The sequence below is a fragment of the Melanerpes formicivorus genome, unplaced genomic scaffold (genome assembly GCF_026170545.1).
Source record: "Melanerpes formicivorus ecotype bairdi unplaced genomic scaffold, bMelFor1.0.p_v2 SCAF_19, whole genome shotgun sequence".
In the NCBI taxonomy this organism is placed as follows: domain Eukaryota; kingdom Metazoa; phylum Chordata; class Aves; order Piciformes; family Picidae; genus Melanerpes; species Melanerpes formicivorus.
The window spans coordinates 9,537,033-9,554,126 of record NW_027142371.1 but is presented as its reverse complement, the minus strand read 5'-3'; the positions used below and the strand labels follow the sequence as shown (position 1 = coordinate 9,554,126).

The 17,094-nt window shown below is 40.1% G+C and overlaps 1 protein-coding gene across 1 annotated transcript; it reads right to left on the bottom strand.

Moving 5' to 3' along the window:
* Positions 1–204: 204 nt before the first annotated feature.
* On the bottom strand, positions 205–16,326 carry EDN3 (endothelin 3). Its single transcript, XM_068150031.1, is given in 6 exon segments — positions 205–1,635; positions 1,637–1,670; positions 1,672–1,704; positions 3,118–3,282; positions 15,285–15,525; positions 15,963–16,326. Coding segments are annotated over 6 exon segments (615 nt in total). The 5' UTR covers positions 16,015–16,326; the 3' UTR covers positions 205–1,545.
* Between the last annotated feature and the right edge of the window lie 768 nt (positions 16,327–17,094).

Sequence of the window (17,094 nt, the reverse complement as noted above, 5' to 3'; positions counted from 1 at the left end):
CCTACACATTCAGTGGGGGGGGGAAATTCTGGCTGATGGTTATAAATGAGCATTAAGCATTCTTCATAATAACCCAAAACTACACAGTGTCTTTTCAACATTATGGGAAGACAGTATGTGAAGTGGTTTTAAACAATAAATAATGTATTTTCTGAAAATGTACAAAATCATTTGTACAGCAAGTAACAAACTGATACAAATGCAGTAACTGAAAGATATATTTAATTTTATAACTATAATAATTTATTTATGAAATATATCCACATATATATAAAATATATCATATATATATTTTGGCAGAGACCTCCCTTTTCATTTCAAACAAAGTCTATTACCACTGTTTTAAGCCTGTATAACCATTTTCACTGTTAACTTATTTTCATTTTTTCCTTTGGTCTCCATCTTTTGTCTGTTATAATTTAATGTCACTGGGCTATAGTTTAACCTATGTGCCCTGGGGGAAAGTCTGTGTGCAGGTCAGTCAAACCCAAATAAGTATCTGTAATGTCACAAGCAAGGGATTTCCTCTCTTTCTTTTTAAATAATATAGAACAGGATTTTGTTTTTCTTCCTAGCTTACTCTTGCATCTTCTTAAAAAAAAATATTAAAAAAATCCATCATTTCTGAAGAAATCATTTACACTGAGAAGTGTCCAGAGTTGGACATAATCCTTATTGCCAAGTTTCCAAGTTATTCAGCAATGCTGTTCAATGAGGAGATAAAAATCTGATTTATATAGCTACCAAAGACAAACTATGTACTGTGGATGAGAACATATGTAGGGGCTTAGAACGGCAAATGGTCTCACACAGTAAGTTACTCTCATCATATGGAGTTTCACTTGGAGTTCCACAGTCCTGCAGTTTTACCTTTAAGAAATTCTTTGGGGTGAATGATTGGAATTCTGTTCATCAACCACAGTGCATCCTTAAATAATCCTGGTAAAGGTTTCTGAATGAAACTTTGAAGTGTAGGAATAATTTGTGCCTAAATTAGGTAATCTATTGAATACTCACTGTATACTCTTAACTTGCTATAGTTTATAATAATAGTTATATTAGCCATTCTTATTTATTCTGCATAGATACTGTCATTTAAACAACTGCCACGAAGTTACAATATGATGATTCAGGCTTGCATACATTAACAAGAGGAATACTTTGTATCGGTTTATTCTTAATGAGAACTCATGTATAGGCAATCTCTAACTCATCACATTCTCCGATTACAGCTGCCTGCATAAAGCTATGGATGGATTCTTCAGACACATAGCAAGCAGTAAGTGGAACAGTATATTTCTACTGTACTTTGAAAAAATAATCTTATAAAAAAGTGTTTCCTGAAACATTGTGTTGATGAAGTTTGGATCCACCCTTGAATTTTTCTTCAATAGCGGTACATTCCCTGCCAGGTTACATGATAAAGATTATCCTTTACTGAGACTCTCGCAAGGGGAGCATGAGAGAAGAGCAACAAAGCTGGTGAAGGGTCTGGTGAGGAGCAGCTGAAGGAACTGGGCTCATTCAGACTGGACAAAAGCTTCTTCATACAGGTTCACATGCCCTCAAAGTGGCATTCTTGAAATGGAATTGTTGGATAATGCTGAATTCTCCACTGGCATCAGACTGAAGCAATGAAGTTTGTCCATCTCAAGGGAGAGTTGTAGTTTCTTTCTTCTGAGCTTCAGCAAATAAACATTAAAGCTTTAAAAACAAAACAAAACCCAAACATACCAACTGCTTATTTATTCAGAGCTAACTCCATATTACCTGAGAGAGCTACAGTTCATCTCCTTGGTTATGTGTACACAGACTGAATGCTACCCAATTGTCTAGCTAGCTCTGATCCAACAATCATAGCAATATATTGAGTTAGGGGGCTGCTAATCCCAGGGCTTCCCTTCATAGCTAAAGATTTTGGGAAATGATGTGACTTCCTTATTTTATGTTTTATAACTTTGCTAGTTATAACAGCTGCTTCATTTTACCCATAACTGCAAGTATTTGCTCACCCTGACACCATTTGAATTTCATATAGAGCAATAGTATTAAAAGTAGGCTTGGAACTGGAACTTTTACATCTGACATCTAATGATTTAGTCTTCTCTCCAAATACTTTTTCCACACTTTACCTCAACAATTTTTTACTGAAGCACTGCACTGTGACGTGCAGCTTAAGTTGTTGCAGTGCTAAATGAGCAAAATGATGATTGACAGGAACAGCCCTTGCCCTAAAAAAAGAAAATGGGGGGTGGGAAGGGGGCTATTGCCAAAATATGAATTGGCTTATAGCCAAAGAATTCAACTTTTGAAGGAGCTACATCAGAGGAAGCTTGGAGTAGTTCTATTTATACCAGAAGTTATTTTTACAAATAACTGAAAATAAAACAAACAGGCCAAATTCTGGCCTCATTTAGCAAGAAGGGATAATATTCAGTTGCAAGAATTTAGAATTATGCAAATGCAAAGAAAATTTTATAAAAATTAATATTTCAGTGTGAAACATTTGCAGCTTACCTGACTGTTCAGAATCCTCCTCACTCTCTCTGCTACTGAATGAAAGAGTGTTCTTCTTCCCTGCATTGGTCTTCCTCCTCTGTCTTTTTCACTGATTCATGATTTCTGGAGAGGAGAGATTTTCCTCTGTTTGCCACTGTGTTCTCATCAATTAACCTTACAAAGCCATCCATAAAATGGCAATATCATTAGCCTAGCTAAAACTGAAAACATTTGAAAATGATGCAATATTAAGCATGCCCCTGCCTGGACAGAACTGCTGTTTTTAAAATAGCACATCATAAAAAGAAACAACAAAAAGAAAATTTATAGTACCGTGCTGGGTCTGGTTAGGGCTGGTCTCCATGCTTCACCTACCAAACTCTCATTTTCCCCACTTTTGTTCTTCTCATTCTGTCTCCTGTCCCACTTAGGATGAATGTGAACAAGCTCCAGTGTAAGTGCTTAGCTACTGATTCACCACAATTGGAGATGTGAATTTTATTTACAATCAATGTATCTATTAATCAGTTTCACTCGATATATGCAGCTTGATTCATTTAGCCCCATGAAATAATCAAATCATGTGGAGAGTTTGCAACATTGAGAAAAGATACCAACCTTCTTCTGTCTTGTGTTCTTCTGCAAAACTGCATGCACTGTTTGTCATGAGCATCCACGCAAGAGCACCGAAATGAAGACAGGAAAGTACTTTGAATCTGGCTTGTAGATCTTTTGCCTCTATAGCTGCCTCTGAAGTTAGACAGCCCATATGGCACAGTCCTCCTGTTGTGAGAATCAAAATATTGTATATTTTAGGAGCCAATTAAAATGCTATTCCATATTCTTTCTGTTTTAGAAAATAGATCTATTGATGCAAAGCAATAGAAGAAAAATCAAATCCTATGCTTACGTAAGTTTTTCCTACGCCGGATCACAACTTCTGCTCCATCAGCTCAGGATTTCACAGTTACAAACTAGCAGACAATCAGCTTAACTGGTAGAATTCATTGGCAGCCACACTGGCTATCTAAAAAAACCATGGTTATCTAACAGCTGATACAAATATATCCCCAGGTTATTGCTTAATTTACTGTGTATTCCTTTATTGTGTTGGTTACTCTCCATCAATGCACAAACTTTATGTTCAGTGCCATAGCTGGCATGAAGGGATGTGCTGACATCCAGCAGATAAGCAACATGATGGCATTGTTGTTGTCATCATGATTCAGAGCCTGATTTGCCATTAATCTTATCATTAGGAAATAGAGAAAACTGTCAACATGCTTGGTTTCCTGCATCATGTTTGGAACATAAACCATGGAGTTATGAATTTGGGAATCATAGATAATCCTTCCCACATCTATCTGCTAGTACTTTGCTACGAGATCCTATCTCTATGACAGCATACAAGGGAAGTGTAAGAGTATTTCTTGGTTTCCCTGCAGCCTGGCCTGCTTTGTTCTTTAATGGGTTATAGTCAATATTGTTATCAGTAAAGGACATGTTTCATCACTTCCTGCTAACACCTCCAAATGCACTTAATAGTTTAGAGTGATGTCATGAATTATTCTTCTACAAGTTGTTAACGGATCTCAGTTCATAGCATGTGTACACCACATGGAACTTCTGGAGACCTATCAAAGTTTCTGTGCACCTGAGGGATGGTCTAAGCAGCCCACAAATCCACAAACACTAAAAATCTTAAGAGAGGAGGGGAAGAAAAAAGGCAGGGAAGAGGAAGTAAGAATAGATCTAGAAGGGTTATAGAAAGGTTACAGAACAAAGCCTGAATGAATAATCAGTCTGGAACCACTAATTTCACATAGTTGTACTTCTTTCATTTGCTTTCAAAAAACATCATTAGGCTATTAATTGAAAAGCTGAAAATTTTCCATTTTCCCACACTCATGGTGGGCTGAAGGGTTCAGAAACACTATTTTCCTAATCTCTGCACTAATTTTTGATGTAACATCAGTACAGTTGATGCAAATAATTTATTCAAACCTCTGCATTTGAAGTACGTATAAGCTTGGAACATTGCTTCTCATCTTGCACAGCTTGAACCAGAGCATATCTATCACACAGAGATTTACCATAAAATCATACTGGAAGATACAAAATCACAAGCAATATTTCTGTGTGTCAGAGATCATGAGATGGTCCTTCTCCAGCAGACGCCTCACCCCTACACAGAAATTGATGCATTTTTTCACTACTTACTTTGTGGAAATACTTTGATACTAGGAGAGACCAAGAATATTAGTCATAAAAGACTTTAAGTCTTGATTTTGGTCCCCTTCTCAGTTATTTAAAAAACTTTTTTTGTTGTCTTCAGAATTAGGAGCATGTCCCATTTGCTAACTGAAGCTTGTTAATTCTATCCTGCCATCTGCTTTTGAATACTGAATGCTAAGTGGCTCATATAGGTAGCTTCTGACACAAACAATTTTTGTATGGTTTGACTTTATTATAAATTCACGTTTTTTTATGAAGTAATGGCTTGGATTTAGAGACAGGAACAGGAGGAAGTTCCTGTATATTTAAGAGTGGTGAACCCTCTCTGAAAACTGTCTGGTAAAATTGTGTTAGTTAACTTCCTGCTCAGACTTAGGCTAGAATGAAAAGCTGAGTTTTGCTTAGTCTACCCAAACATAAACCCCCTATTTCATGGCAGATAGCTTGCCAGAGGATGAAGAAACTTTGTATAGCTTTTGCAGCTGTTATCCCACATTGTGATAACAAGACATAAAATATTATTATTACTGATAAAGTCAATATTATTATCAGTAAATCTCATTATTTAAAGTTGTTCTTTGTTAAAGAGTCCACTTTGCCAAAATATTATACTATTTTTTCTTACTCTGATTCTCTAAGTGAGAATCTCTGCAGGACTGAGCTGTAGTTTGCCCCGTGTCAGAGGTTCTGCTTGAATCACCAGAGAGTAAGAAGAAAGTGTTTTATTCCTCACTTGCTGCAGTTTGCAGATCAATGGACCAACTGGCACTGCCATCAACTTCAGTTTTATCTTAATACATCAGTATGTGAACTACAGTGATTGAGGAATGGGCCCATTACCAGCTTCTTGTCTTTCCTAAGAGACAGTAAATTCCAGCAAACAGGCAGGGGCGGAGAGTACAGTATAATTACAAGTGATAAGAACCATGAATCACAGCCCTAAGCAAAGGAGGAGACTGATATTTTAGATATTGCATCTGATCTTTCTAACGAAGTGCCTTATGTTCTAGCAAAAAAAAGAAATGCTGTAAGAGTGTGCTTCATAGCTTGGAAAATGCATTCACAATCACTTCACTCTCAGTGGCCCAGAAATACATGCCAATCCAATGACATTTTCAAGTGAAGAATTTTAACCAGAACGCCCAAGTAATAATTTTTATGTAAGCTGATGTGCAGATTTGCCAATCAGAGATGGAACTATAATCATTCTCCAATATGCCTGGGTTTGATTTCTAATCCAAAAATTCAAACCAAAACCAGATAAACTTCAACAGCAACCCACAGTTTTCCCAACAGCATACAGAAAGAGATAAAAAAAGTAGTATTTTCTTGTCTGTCAGTTACTCTAATGCAACCCATAAATCACAACATTAAAGTAAAAGTTACAGTTATCATTCCAGCAGTGAATATCTTAGCATTTCAAGTTAGCTCATGCCTCTTTCTCAGCACTTCAGAGTGAAAGGAAATACTGAAGAGATTCAGTTGAATGAGTATCGGAAGCATTTGCCCAGCAGCATGCTTTATCTTAGATTGTTACCTGTGATTAACAGATGCTGCTTTGGGGGGATGTTTGGTATTAGGTTTTTTAAGTTGTTGCAATGCTCAGGCTCAACATTAAATGAGTCACAATTTCTGCATGCTTGAATGGGACTTACTGTTAATGTGTAATTGTCACCAAGCATTTGTGTTGCTCTCTGCTTTCCCTTTCAGGTGAGGCACCTGTTTTCTTTAGTCCAAACTGTCTGACTTCAGTATACACAGCACAGTTTGTCTCTCCACAGAGCAGATGAGGAACAACTGAACTAGACAGGCAGCAGAGGATCTGTTGGCCAGCCATATAGGCTTCTGGGGATCCTGAATAACCAGTTCCTTTGCACTGAGTTCCTCGAAGTTATGACCAGGTCCCTGGCCAGCGTGCTGGCTAAGAGCCAGTTACAAACTTTTAGGACATTTCTTTGTGAAATCCACAGACTTATCGACTTTTTTTTTTTAAGCATTTACATTTCACAAGAAATTTTTAATTTCCAACCTTTATCTCAGTAGACACGATTTCTTCCTTTAGGAGAACAAAATTCTCCTGGAGCACTGAAATGGGGGTCCACATATTTAAAAGTTAATGTGTGGTCTGTCTCCTTTATACCTTTCTTCAAAGTGGAGTTGCATAGGTTGCAAACCTATGCAGTTCTGGATCAGCCTTTCCAAGGTACTGCTTTGAACTAGTATCTATGTGGCAGCATACAAACCTGAGATTTCTACATAAAGATAGTGACCCTCTTCTGTGGAGTTCTGTTACCAGTATGATTACTGCAGCCAGGGAGTATGCATGCTCAGTTTTAAAGAATTTCTGAATTACAGAAGGTCTGAGTTTAAGGAAATGGTTTCTTCTTGCATGTGAGCTATTTGTTCTTTATTCTGTACACAAAAGGAAGGAAATGCTAAGGCAACTCTCCAGTATCTGTTATTATTCCATAAAATGAAGTCATGATTAGTCAGTGCAACCAGATCTGTCATCTGAAGACAATTCCATGTATACTAAAGAGTAACACAAAGCCAATCAGAGCAGTGTGCTTTCATGTTTTGAAACACCCTTTCCATGTCTGTAATGGAAGGAACACACAGCAATCTTTGGCTGACCTAAAGTTTCTCCTAGAATTTTAAAAAGAAATAAAAAACAAGGACACTCAGATGGATTATTTCTGTATGTTGTGCCCACAAAACACAATCATAGAAGCTCTCCCTTGAAAATCAGATAGCTCTTGAAGCAAGTTTTTGCCATAAAATTAACAGAAATAGGCATTTGTTTGTTGAAAAAAAGACATGAAGTCCTGAGTAACAGTGAAATAGCCATTCTGAAACAGTGCTGTCATAGAAAATTCTCCACAGGAGAAACCTGCTCCTTGAATGACTATTACCTTCAAATCTAGTTGGGAAGTATGATTTGCTGAAGTCCTTCTGTCCCTCATTTATTCTCTAGTCAATGTTCAGAATTCAGGCAGACAAACCCAATCAGTTTATTTTAATTTTTACAACATGTGGTTTAGTTTCTCATGCTATGTTATAATTGACCTATGAGCTGCTATTATTTTCTACTTTCCCAGCCACTTAAACACAGTAGATACCTCCAGGGCACTTGAGAGTTTCAGCCAAAACACTGAGGCGAGGGGGGTTGCAGCAACCATCTTAGATGCTGTGATTTCAGTATTCAGCAATATATTTTCTGGCATGCATCCAGGCCAGCAAGGCTCCCAACGGTTTCCAGTGTTTTCAAACAATCTTAGTGTATGAGATCCCTGTAAGGATCACTAAGAACAAAGAACATGGAAAGGAAGCAAAATTTAACATCCTCCAAGCGAAACAAACCATCTCCAGAATGAAATATGCTTGGGGGAAATAGCAGATGCTTCTGTGTATACTTCTGTGTATATGGCTACTGCAGTAATACTGTGTAGTTCCAGGTGAAGAGATCATTGGCTGCGCTGAAAGCTGGTTCCAACTCTTTCTGTAATAGGCATGTTTAACAGAGCAGATCACAATAGGTGTACCTTCCACATTCATGCTTCTCATCCTCATCATTCAAGAAGCAAAACGCCTTCAAACAAGTGCCTGACTTAACCACATGCTCTGTTCACAGAAACTGTACTTTTTCTGAGTAGCTTTTTGGAGTTCAAATTATTTTCAGAGGAAACAAACTATTTTATCCTTTATAGCCACACCTTTATCCTCAACATCCTCAATTTGGTTGTAGTCAGTGTTTCTAGATACCTAGATATTGCTGCCTCCACAATCTTGCTAGATTTGGTTCAACCTTCATATTTTGTTTGGGTTTTTTCAGTCTTATTCTTTAGTTACTAATTGCTAATTTGCTAACCCTAATCAGTTATAATTCATTAGCTATAGGTAACTTAGGTAACACGCCAAGGATTGCACATGTTTACTTTACCCACTTTCTCTGGCCACATGAGTTGATTTCCCTCCTACTGGGACTTCATGTACCCAAATTAAGTACTGTAAGAGAATCTGAAAACTTTTTATCACTAGTCATCCTCCCTGTAGCTGTCAAAATTGTTGCAAGTTTTCTTTATCAAATATGATCAGAAAAATCTGTATAATCTGTCTTATTGAGTGAAAAGCTGGAGTATATAGCTTGAGGTAAGCAATACGGAGCAAGAACTGGGGGAGAGCTTGCATTTTTTCCAGCCAGAGATGCTGGGTAGAGCTCACCTGACCTTATAAACTGAGCCATTTTTCACAGAAATACCTCTTCAAAAGCACACTGCTCGTATCCTTCAGTAATTCATACTTATCCTGATCTGCTCCCAGTTCTGTGGCAAGATAAATGATTGTTAGTTTAAAAAAATCCATTGCAGCATTTTCTATCTGTAAGCTTAAACTTCCATTATTCCTTTATCTTCCTCTGGCAGAAATTATTAGTAAGTGGGCTGGTTCTAACTCAGAGGCACTGAGGTGAATCCTGACAGGCAAAGCGGATGAAAAGTATGGATTGAAGGAATCAAACTAAGTGTCAAATTGTAGCTTTTCTGAACTAGAAGTTAGACTACTTATTACTAGCTTCTGAAGCCACTGTTCCAGTGTGCAAAAAGAACCCACACGCTAATGCACATTTCCACCACTCTCCACAGTGTGTATAGCTCAAAATCCACTGCTGGTTTAAAAACAAATAGAACAAAAACCTGGGGGAAAATAAACACATTGTGATAAAATGTAAGAATTATGGAAGCGACTGTGGTTTGACAGCCCTCAGGACTGTTTATTCTTAGAATTAGACCAACATGAGCAGCAGTAGTGAAATTTCAAGGCACTAGCTACTAGTGTGTCTCATCCCTGACCCTTTCTTTTGTAGGGCCAGTTCCTGCAGTGACATGGGATTTGAAACTGCAGAGCAAAATCGTTTCAAGCCTTCCTGAGAATACTGCTGTTAAAACATCAATATTGTGAGTACTGTAAATAAGCTTTACAGGAAGACTAAGAGGATATATTCTACTTTTAGACTGTGGAGGGCATGCAAGCTGTGCACATTTCAGACAGTAAGACACTAAAAGTATGAAGTCAGTAAATGCTTTAAACATGCAAAACCAACCAAGTTTGAATAACAGGCCTAAAATTCAAATCTGTTTGTGATAAACCATAACAGTAACAGCAGAAGCTTGTTACCATGTTTAGTAAATCCATTTGAAACACTCTCTATCTGATATGAATAGTTGTGTGTCTTATTAACAGCAAAGATACTCAGATTTTTAGGATTAGAGACAGGGTGTCATTTAAGTTTTCACAAAAGGTTATAACTTAAAAAAGTTAAAAGGAATCAATGGAAATAAGTGAAAGTACCTGCTTTATATTTGCTATTTTTTCAGCCAGTGAGTATGACCATAGATTCCATAAGTTTAGTTATTTCAAGTGGTACTAGCTTGTTAAGATTCTCCATTTCACCCTTCAGCATTCAGGCTACCTTAGGACACATATATATATATATGTGCATATATATAGTTTTGGTGTATATATATAGGTAGCATCCACTTGTGTAAGACAAATAGATTTCAGCAAACACATGAACAGTACAATCTGCAAAGTGCAGGGCAAACTTCATTCAGAAAAATAGAATCAACTCAACAGAAGATTCATCATTTCAGTTTTGGCACTTAGCTCTGATGGTTAACCGTACACACTGTCCAACCAACATCTGCTTCTGTATTGGAACTGCTGGCCTGTAGCCAGCTCTGTCATCATGCCTTTGGCTAGCAGGTATTTTCAGTCTGATCTATTAAGATTATAAGCACACACTTAATTGTTTTGCTGAACAAGAGATCTTTAGCAGTGTGCTTCTATTTCCATCAATACATGGGGCATTATCTACACTCACGCTGAAGGTAATTCTCAAGAAATGGGGTAACTGTAGACTCTAATTTTTTTTAATTGTTATGTGTGCTTCCATTCAACAAACTACAATCATCAAGAAGATGCAGGTAACAAGGTGATGTCATGAAGGAAAAGTTAGCCAATGGAGGATCTAGTTCACACAGAAGTATCCAGTCTTGTCTCCTTTTAATAACATCCCGGGAAATAACTTCCTATCTCTACATAATCAAAACTATGACTTTAGTGATGATAGAGTACAAATTGTTTCCAGTCTAAGCCAACTTTCTGATGGTGACCTAAACAAGCAGTATGTAAAGATCATTAACTTATGACTGTTAGAGAGATGCTTGTATGTAGAATCAGCTGCTGTTGTCTATTTAGTTTCTGACAAGTCCTGGACCCCTAATAGACCAATTTGTCAGCACATTCAGGAAGAACTAAAAAAACAAAAGCCTCTTTCACCCTAACAGGTGGTCACATTAGGTCAGGAGAGTTGATTTCTGCAGGGGAACTACCTGGAGCCAACCTAGTGCTAAATTCTGATGGCTGCTTAGGAATATCTGACGTGCCTGCGTTACAGAGATAAACTTCTTTATTAGTGAGAAAACCCACATCCTTGTAGTGTCACCATCTAACCACACACTATGAAACACCCACCGTATCCTCTGGCAATACATCCCGCAGAGCAAAGTAACGGACTACAAGTCAGTGCAAGTCATTGTCCTCCCACTGGGGAAACGTGGAAGTACAGGGGATCACAGCCCCAAACACAAAGATCTTAGATCAAGTTCTTCCATTCACTGTGCCCAACCAGTTCTGCTGACTCAGGAATTAATGCAACTGGCAGACAAAACTCTAGAATATCATGTAAGCTGGTTTTTGTAACACAGTCACTGAATTTCATTCAGTTACTCCTCTTTTGAGCATAATAACAAATACCAAAATGCAAGTCATCTAGAAAAAAACTCTTTTGCTTTGATGTAGACACTTCAGAAATTATTACTTTTGGTGCTTAGTTTGACTAAGGAAATAACTTTACTATTGTGCATCTATGCTAACTCTCCTGGATTGTTGCCATACACTTTCATTTTACTTTTATTGCAGAATTAAAGACCACTCAAGTATCTGATACAGATCCTTATAACAGTATCTCTTTCCTATAATAGTCACCTTTTAATCCTTCACTAACCATTTTGAGCATCTCTAAAGCTTCACACACCAACATTAATGTCATTAATTGAGCCACGTTTTGCTGTTGGATCCACAAGCTCAGTTCACAATAAAGTATAGGGCCCCTTTGAAGAAGCATAGATTTAGAAGAAATCTCCCCTATATTTTCTTAACTTACAGAATAACACTGAGCTGTGGCTGCTGCAGCAGTGGGTACTGTTTAAAATGTGTCTGTAGCTTTAAATCAAGATAAGTGGAATTAATTGCTTGACAAAAAAATACATTGCAAACTAATTCCTTAGTAATCAAGCTTATCAGTGAGAACATTTTACCAGCTTTTAATTACTTTGTTATGCAATCTTCATCTACACCACATAATGACATTATTCTGTTCTGATTTACCTGACTTTCTTTAGGTCTTCTTTTTCATTTAAGGCTCCTACTGTTCCAGCATAAAAGGCTGTGTCAAAATAACACTGGTGCGCTTAGTGGTCCAGACTAACCCCAGTAGTTGATGGGGTAAAGCAATACTTACATGTCTGCAGAGATAATTTCTCATTTAGTTGGCAATAGCAGCAGAGAGTCAGAAGCTGCATATTCTGCCTTGTACTTTTCTACAACAGTCATCCTGCTGATCTAAGTGGTTTCTCAGCAAGGACAGGAAAAGACTCTCTGTCATCACTCTGCCTCCAACAGTTTCAATAAAAACTTTAAGCACTTTTCCAGAAAAGGAGAAGAGGGCACTACCTAGACTGGTTTTGAATATACTACAACAGTGCTTAACAGTGACTTCTGTTGGGTAAAAGCAGGGGGAAGAAACTAGAGGAGAAAGCCAAGTTTGTCTTTCAAGTATGGAGGAAACAGTAACCTGGAAATAAAAAACATTAAGGAATTTGTAACAAGAATAAGAAATAATGTGAAGGACATAAGTCAGGGGATATAAGAATGAAAAATAATAATAAAAAGCAACTGTAGGGGTTGATATAGGAAATAACATCCCCCCTCCCCTCAAAGAAAAGTAAATAAGCAGGAAAAAAACAATCAATAGATCAAGAAAACTTCTTCGATCATTAGCACCATCCATCTGGCCTTCCATTGTGTGCATGGACTACAAAGTTACATCTGAGCCAAATTTTTAGTAAACAAAAAAACTTTCAACAACATGCATGCAACAGCAATGTAAATACCCCATTTACAGCCAGTCAGTACAGATCCAGTGGTTAGTGCCATTTAAAAGAAGCGGCACAAGTGGCTTGGGATATTAACTTGCACAAGCAGAACTGATTTCTCTCATTCATATCCAGAAGTGCTTTTTGATTTATTGAGACATTATTTCAGGTTAGACTCCAGGCCAAAATTAGTGCCTGTTCATTTAGACATGTGATATAAAATCTTAATTCTGTTTCTGCTGTGCTGAACATGGTCCAACACACCTAATGTCTCCATACATACTTACTTCAGTGACTACCTCTGTCCTCATATATAGAAGCAATCCCAAGAAGAATCCTAGCATTTTAGAAAATCAAGACTCTGCTCATTCATCTTAGAGGGAGATCTGTGCTTCTGCCTTACCTGTAAACTGAGCTTTTCCTTTCACTGCTCACCTTGCTGGCTTAAGCCAGGCAAGTCTCAAGAAGTAGCTAGAGAAGTAGGACAGCAAGGCAGCCTAGTTCAGACACTTGCCACTTCCAGCCACAGTGCACCATTCTCTGGACACTGTAGTCAGACAACTTCGAGACAACCTCCTTTTTCCTGTTCCTGGGAGAATTTATAGATCCCAGAAAAATCAGTTGCTATGGGACTAATGCTCTTACTTTCCACCATTACCCACTCACTAGTTATCAACCCAGAGGCCCCAGCATCTGGATAAACCTAGTTCCAACAGTGTTATTAGGTTATACAAGTTCATGCCTTTGGAGCACAGTAGCTAAAATGTGTGTATCATTCCTGTAGACTTAAAACAGGAGGGTTGTTTTTTCTTAAAAGGGGGTGGTGGGGGTCTAGGGGGGTGGGGGTGTTTAAAATTAGCAGAGTTCTATTTATTCGGTGTGTAGAGGAAAAGGAATGTCATTCCTCCGTTTTCACTGGTGAGCTCTTAATATACTGAGTCATAAATATTTGGCTAAAATAATTCTAAGTAATCCCGGGGTGGATTAGTGCAGGTATGGAACTCAAAGTATTTTGAATGACTTGTGTGAATACATGATAGTCATAGGTTGGTAGAAGTTCATAAGGTTTGTCATCAGACATGGCCTCTAGCCAGGACACACACATGAATTTACAAACTAAGTGCCCTAAACCCCATTTGACTTAAATGATTTTCCTGCTACTTTATTTTTTTTTCCTATTCCTTTTGTTATTTAAATCTGATTCAAAGCTTTGCAATTGATTCAAAGGCAGATCCAAGTTAGTACAAGTGTTTCCAAGCTGTAGTCAGTGCAGTACTTGATGGTATGTGTCAAGTTGTCATACAGTCTGAAGACCTTTAATTCTTGAAGTTCATTAAAAGAAATCTGTTTTCAGATTCATCTGATCTGATTATTTTAATGCAGTGGTTGCTGTGGTTGTTACAGGACTGAAAGCTATTAGCCTGTGAAAATCTTTACAAATCCTTAAGCTTGTTTTAGTTACTCTGAGACAGGATATATACAGTGGTGTAGGAAGAGGAGGCCCCTGATGTTTAGGATGTAGGCAAAGTGTCACTCTTCCTGGATGATTTCTTGCCATTTAATACCAGACCATGCTTTTCTGCACACGTGCTCTACCCCCACTGACCTGGGTGAAACTCAGAATTGCCATTTCATGGGAAATGTTATGCTTTCAAAAATATTTTAATTATCACTTGAAACAAAAAGCTTACATTTGCCATTCCCATAAAATGTAATTGTCAAAGGCATTCTTTTGTAACATCCTAAATCCTGTGTGTAGAGGTTTTAAGAAATTATTATTTTAATCCCAAAAGTATGTTTCCACATGAATTTTTATCAACACCAGTACAGCTGCACGCACACACTATTCTCACTTTCCAAGGACCGGTTTATTGGAAACAGACTTCTCCAGCAGCACTGCTTTCCCCCCCTGACTAATGCCCCTGGGAGGTACGTGCGCGGCGTGTCCCTGCAGGTTATGTATGTACCGGCACGGGGGATGCTACCGCACCGAAGGGACCTCAAATGCCCGAGGCTCGCGCTGTGCCCCCGCACCCTGCGTCCCTCGGGCCCGGGCCACACTGCGAGGCCAGGCAGGTGTCAAGGAGGCGAGGGTGCGGCACGTCCCGCCACGCCGCAGGGCTCGCTCTGCTCCGGGGGTTCGGGAAGCGCTGCCTGCAGAACCGGGGCTACCTCCAGGGCACAGCGATCTCCCTACGTCCCTCCGTGACCCCGGCGGGGGGCGGTTCCGCCTGCAACGAGGCCCGCGGTGCCCCCGCCCGCGCTCTCCCACGAGGGTGCCCTGGGGGCTCTGCCGCGGCGGTCGTACCCTTCGCGGCCCCGCCCGCACTCACTCACTCGGGGGTGTTGATCCAGATGATGTCGAGATGGCAGTAGTAGACGCACTCCTTGTCCTTGTAGGTGTAGCAAGTGCAGCGCCGGGCCCGCCGCCGAAGCGCCCCGCCGTCCACCTTGGCTCTGCCGCTGGCCGGCAGCGCCGACGCTTCGCTCTCCTCCCGATCCTTCTGTCCCAGCGCCGCCGAGCGCGGCTCAGCGCCGGCCGGCAGAGGAAGGGAGCGGGGCCGGGGCAGAACGGACCCTGCACCGCGGGAAGGCAAAGAGCACCGCTCAGCTCCCCCTGAGTCAGCCCAGCGCCCCTGCCCGTCCCGCACGGGAAGCAACCCCCTTTCCCGGAGCCTTGCAGCCCCTCTTGTAATAGGACCCCAACCAGCCTCAGGCCCTGCAAAGTTCCCGTGCGTTAGAAGCACCGTTATGTTTGTGTTGACTACAGTGCAGTGGAGTGCACCCTCAGCCCCCGCACGCTTGGGGGGCATTGCTAGCGAGTTTTAAACCTCCATACGGCCAAATGATGTCTTTGGCGTCTAGTTTTTTACCACGCGTTGGAGTGGGCTATTGCTTACAGCCTTCTAGAAGAAAAACAAAACAAAAAACCCAACTAAAAAGAAACAAACCCCAGCCTTTCTTTGTGTGCTTGCGTGGAAATGGCAAAGAAAGAAAGAAAGAAATTCACGTTACCTGCAGTCGACGTAATTGTAAGTCCAAAGAGGAACAATAAACCCAGCTCCATTAAACCCAAATTGCACGCTTGTTAACGGCAGGCAAAGGTGAACTGCAGGGGCAACTGAACCGTTCCAGGAGGAACCACTTCAGGTTGGAGGCAGGGAATATCCTGGGGCTGGCGGCACACGCTACTCCCCGAAGTTAGTTCCCACACGGAGGTGTGATTAGTGGTTCTCCCTTGCAGTTATTTTCCTCCAGTGCAGCCTTAGTCCTGAAGGGGAGAGTGTTGTCAAAAGCAGGGAAGATCCATCGCTTGGCTTTTCCCACACACACCTCCCTCCCCACCCCCAAATCCGATCAGAAACCGGAGCTGCTGTTTTCCAGCTGCAGTCGCCTCCCACCGCGGGCAGCCGCCTGCCTTTCTCGGGGCGCGGGCCGGGGGCGGGCACCGCCGTGCTCCCCGCCCCTGGCCGCCCCCTCCCCCCCCCCCCCCCCCCCCGCTTCCCACCCCGGCAGGTAAAAAACCAGGACTAAGCAGCGCATCTTCCCCGGGAGCAGAAGGCACAGCCCTGCTGTTACTGCTGGTGATCTTTGTTCATCATTGTTAAATGACCTGAGTCTGTCCTAGGTGTAATTCCGGAGGGACAGAGGATTGATTGTGCCATAAACCCGCAAAGTTTTGACTCAGTTTTGACTGCAGAGTTGGGAGTTCTTTGGGGCTTTTTTACCTGAGACTCTGACAACTGAAATTAAGTCACCAATTTATTAATGATTTCTTTTTCCTCAGTTAGTTATCAACACTTCTTTGCAGATACACCTACATAGAGTGTAACATTTAAGATAAAGGAGCATTTCATATTGTGTGACATCTCTGACACTTGTGCCTAAAGAAACACTCCTGCATTTGGCTGCATTTGCAATCATGATATCAGCTATTAAGTTATAATAGGAAAGGGAGAAAGGGTTAAGGGAATTGGCTATCTATTCTTACAGTAGTATGTGTAACATATCCTGTTATAGGAAACATATGTTATAGGTAGCACATGGAGAATAGCAAATTTAATTGTGGCTCTTTTAAATCAAAACATAATGTTTTATTTAAGCAGTACTAACAGAAATTAACTGAAACTAATGTTTCAGTACGAAC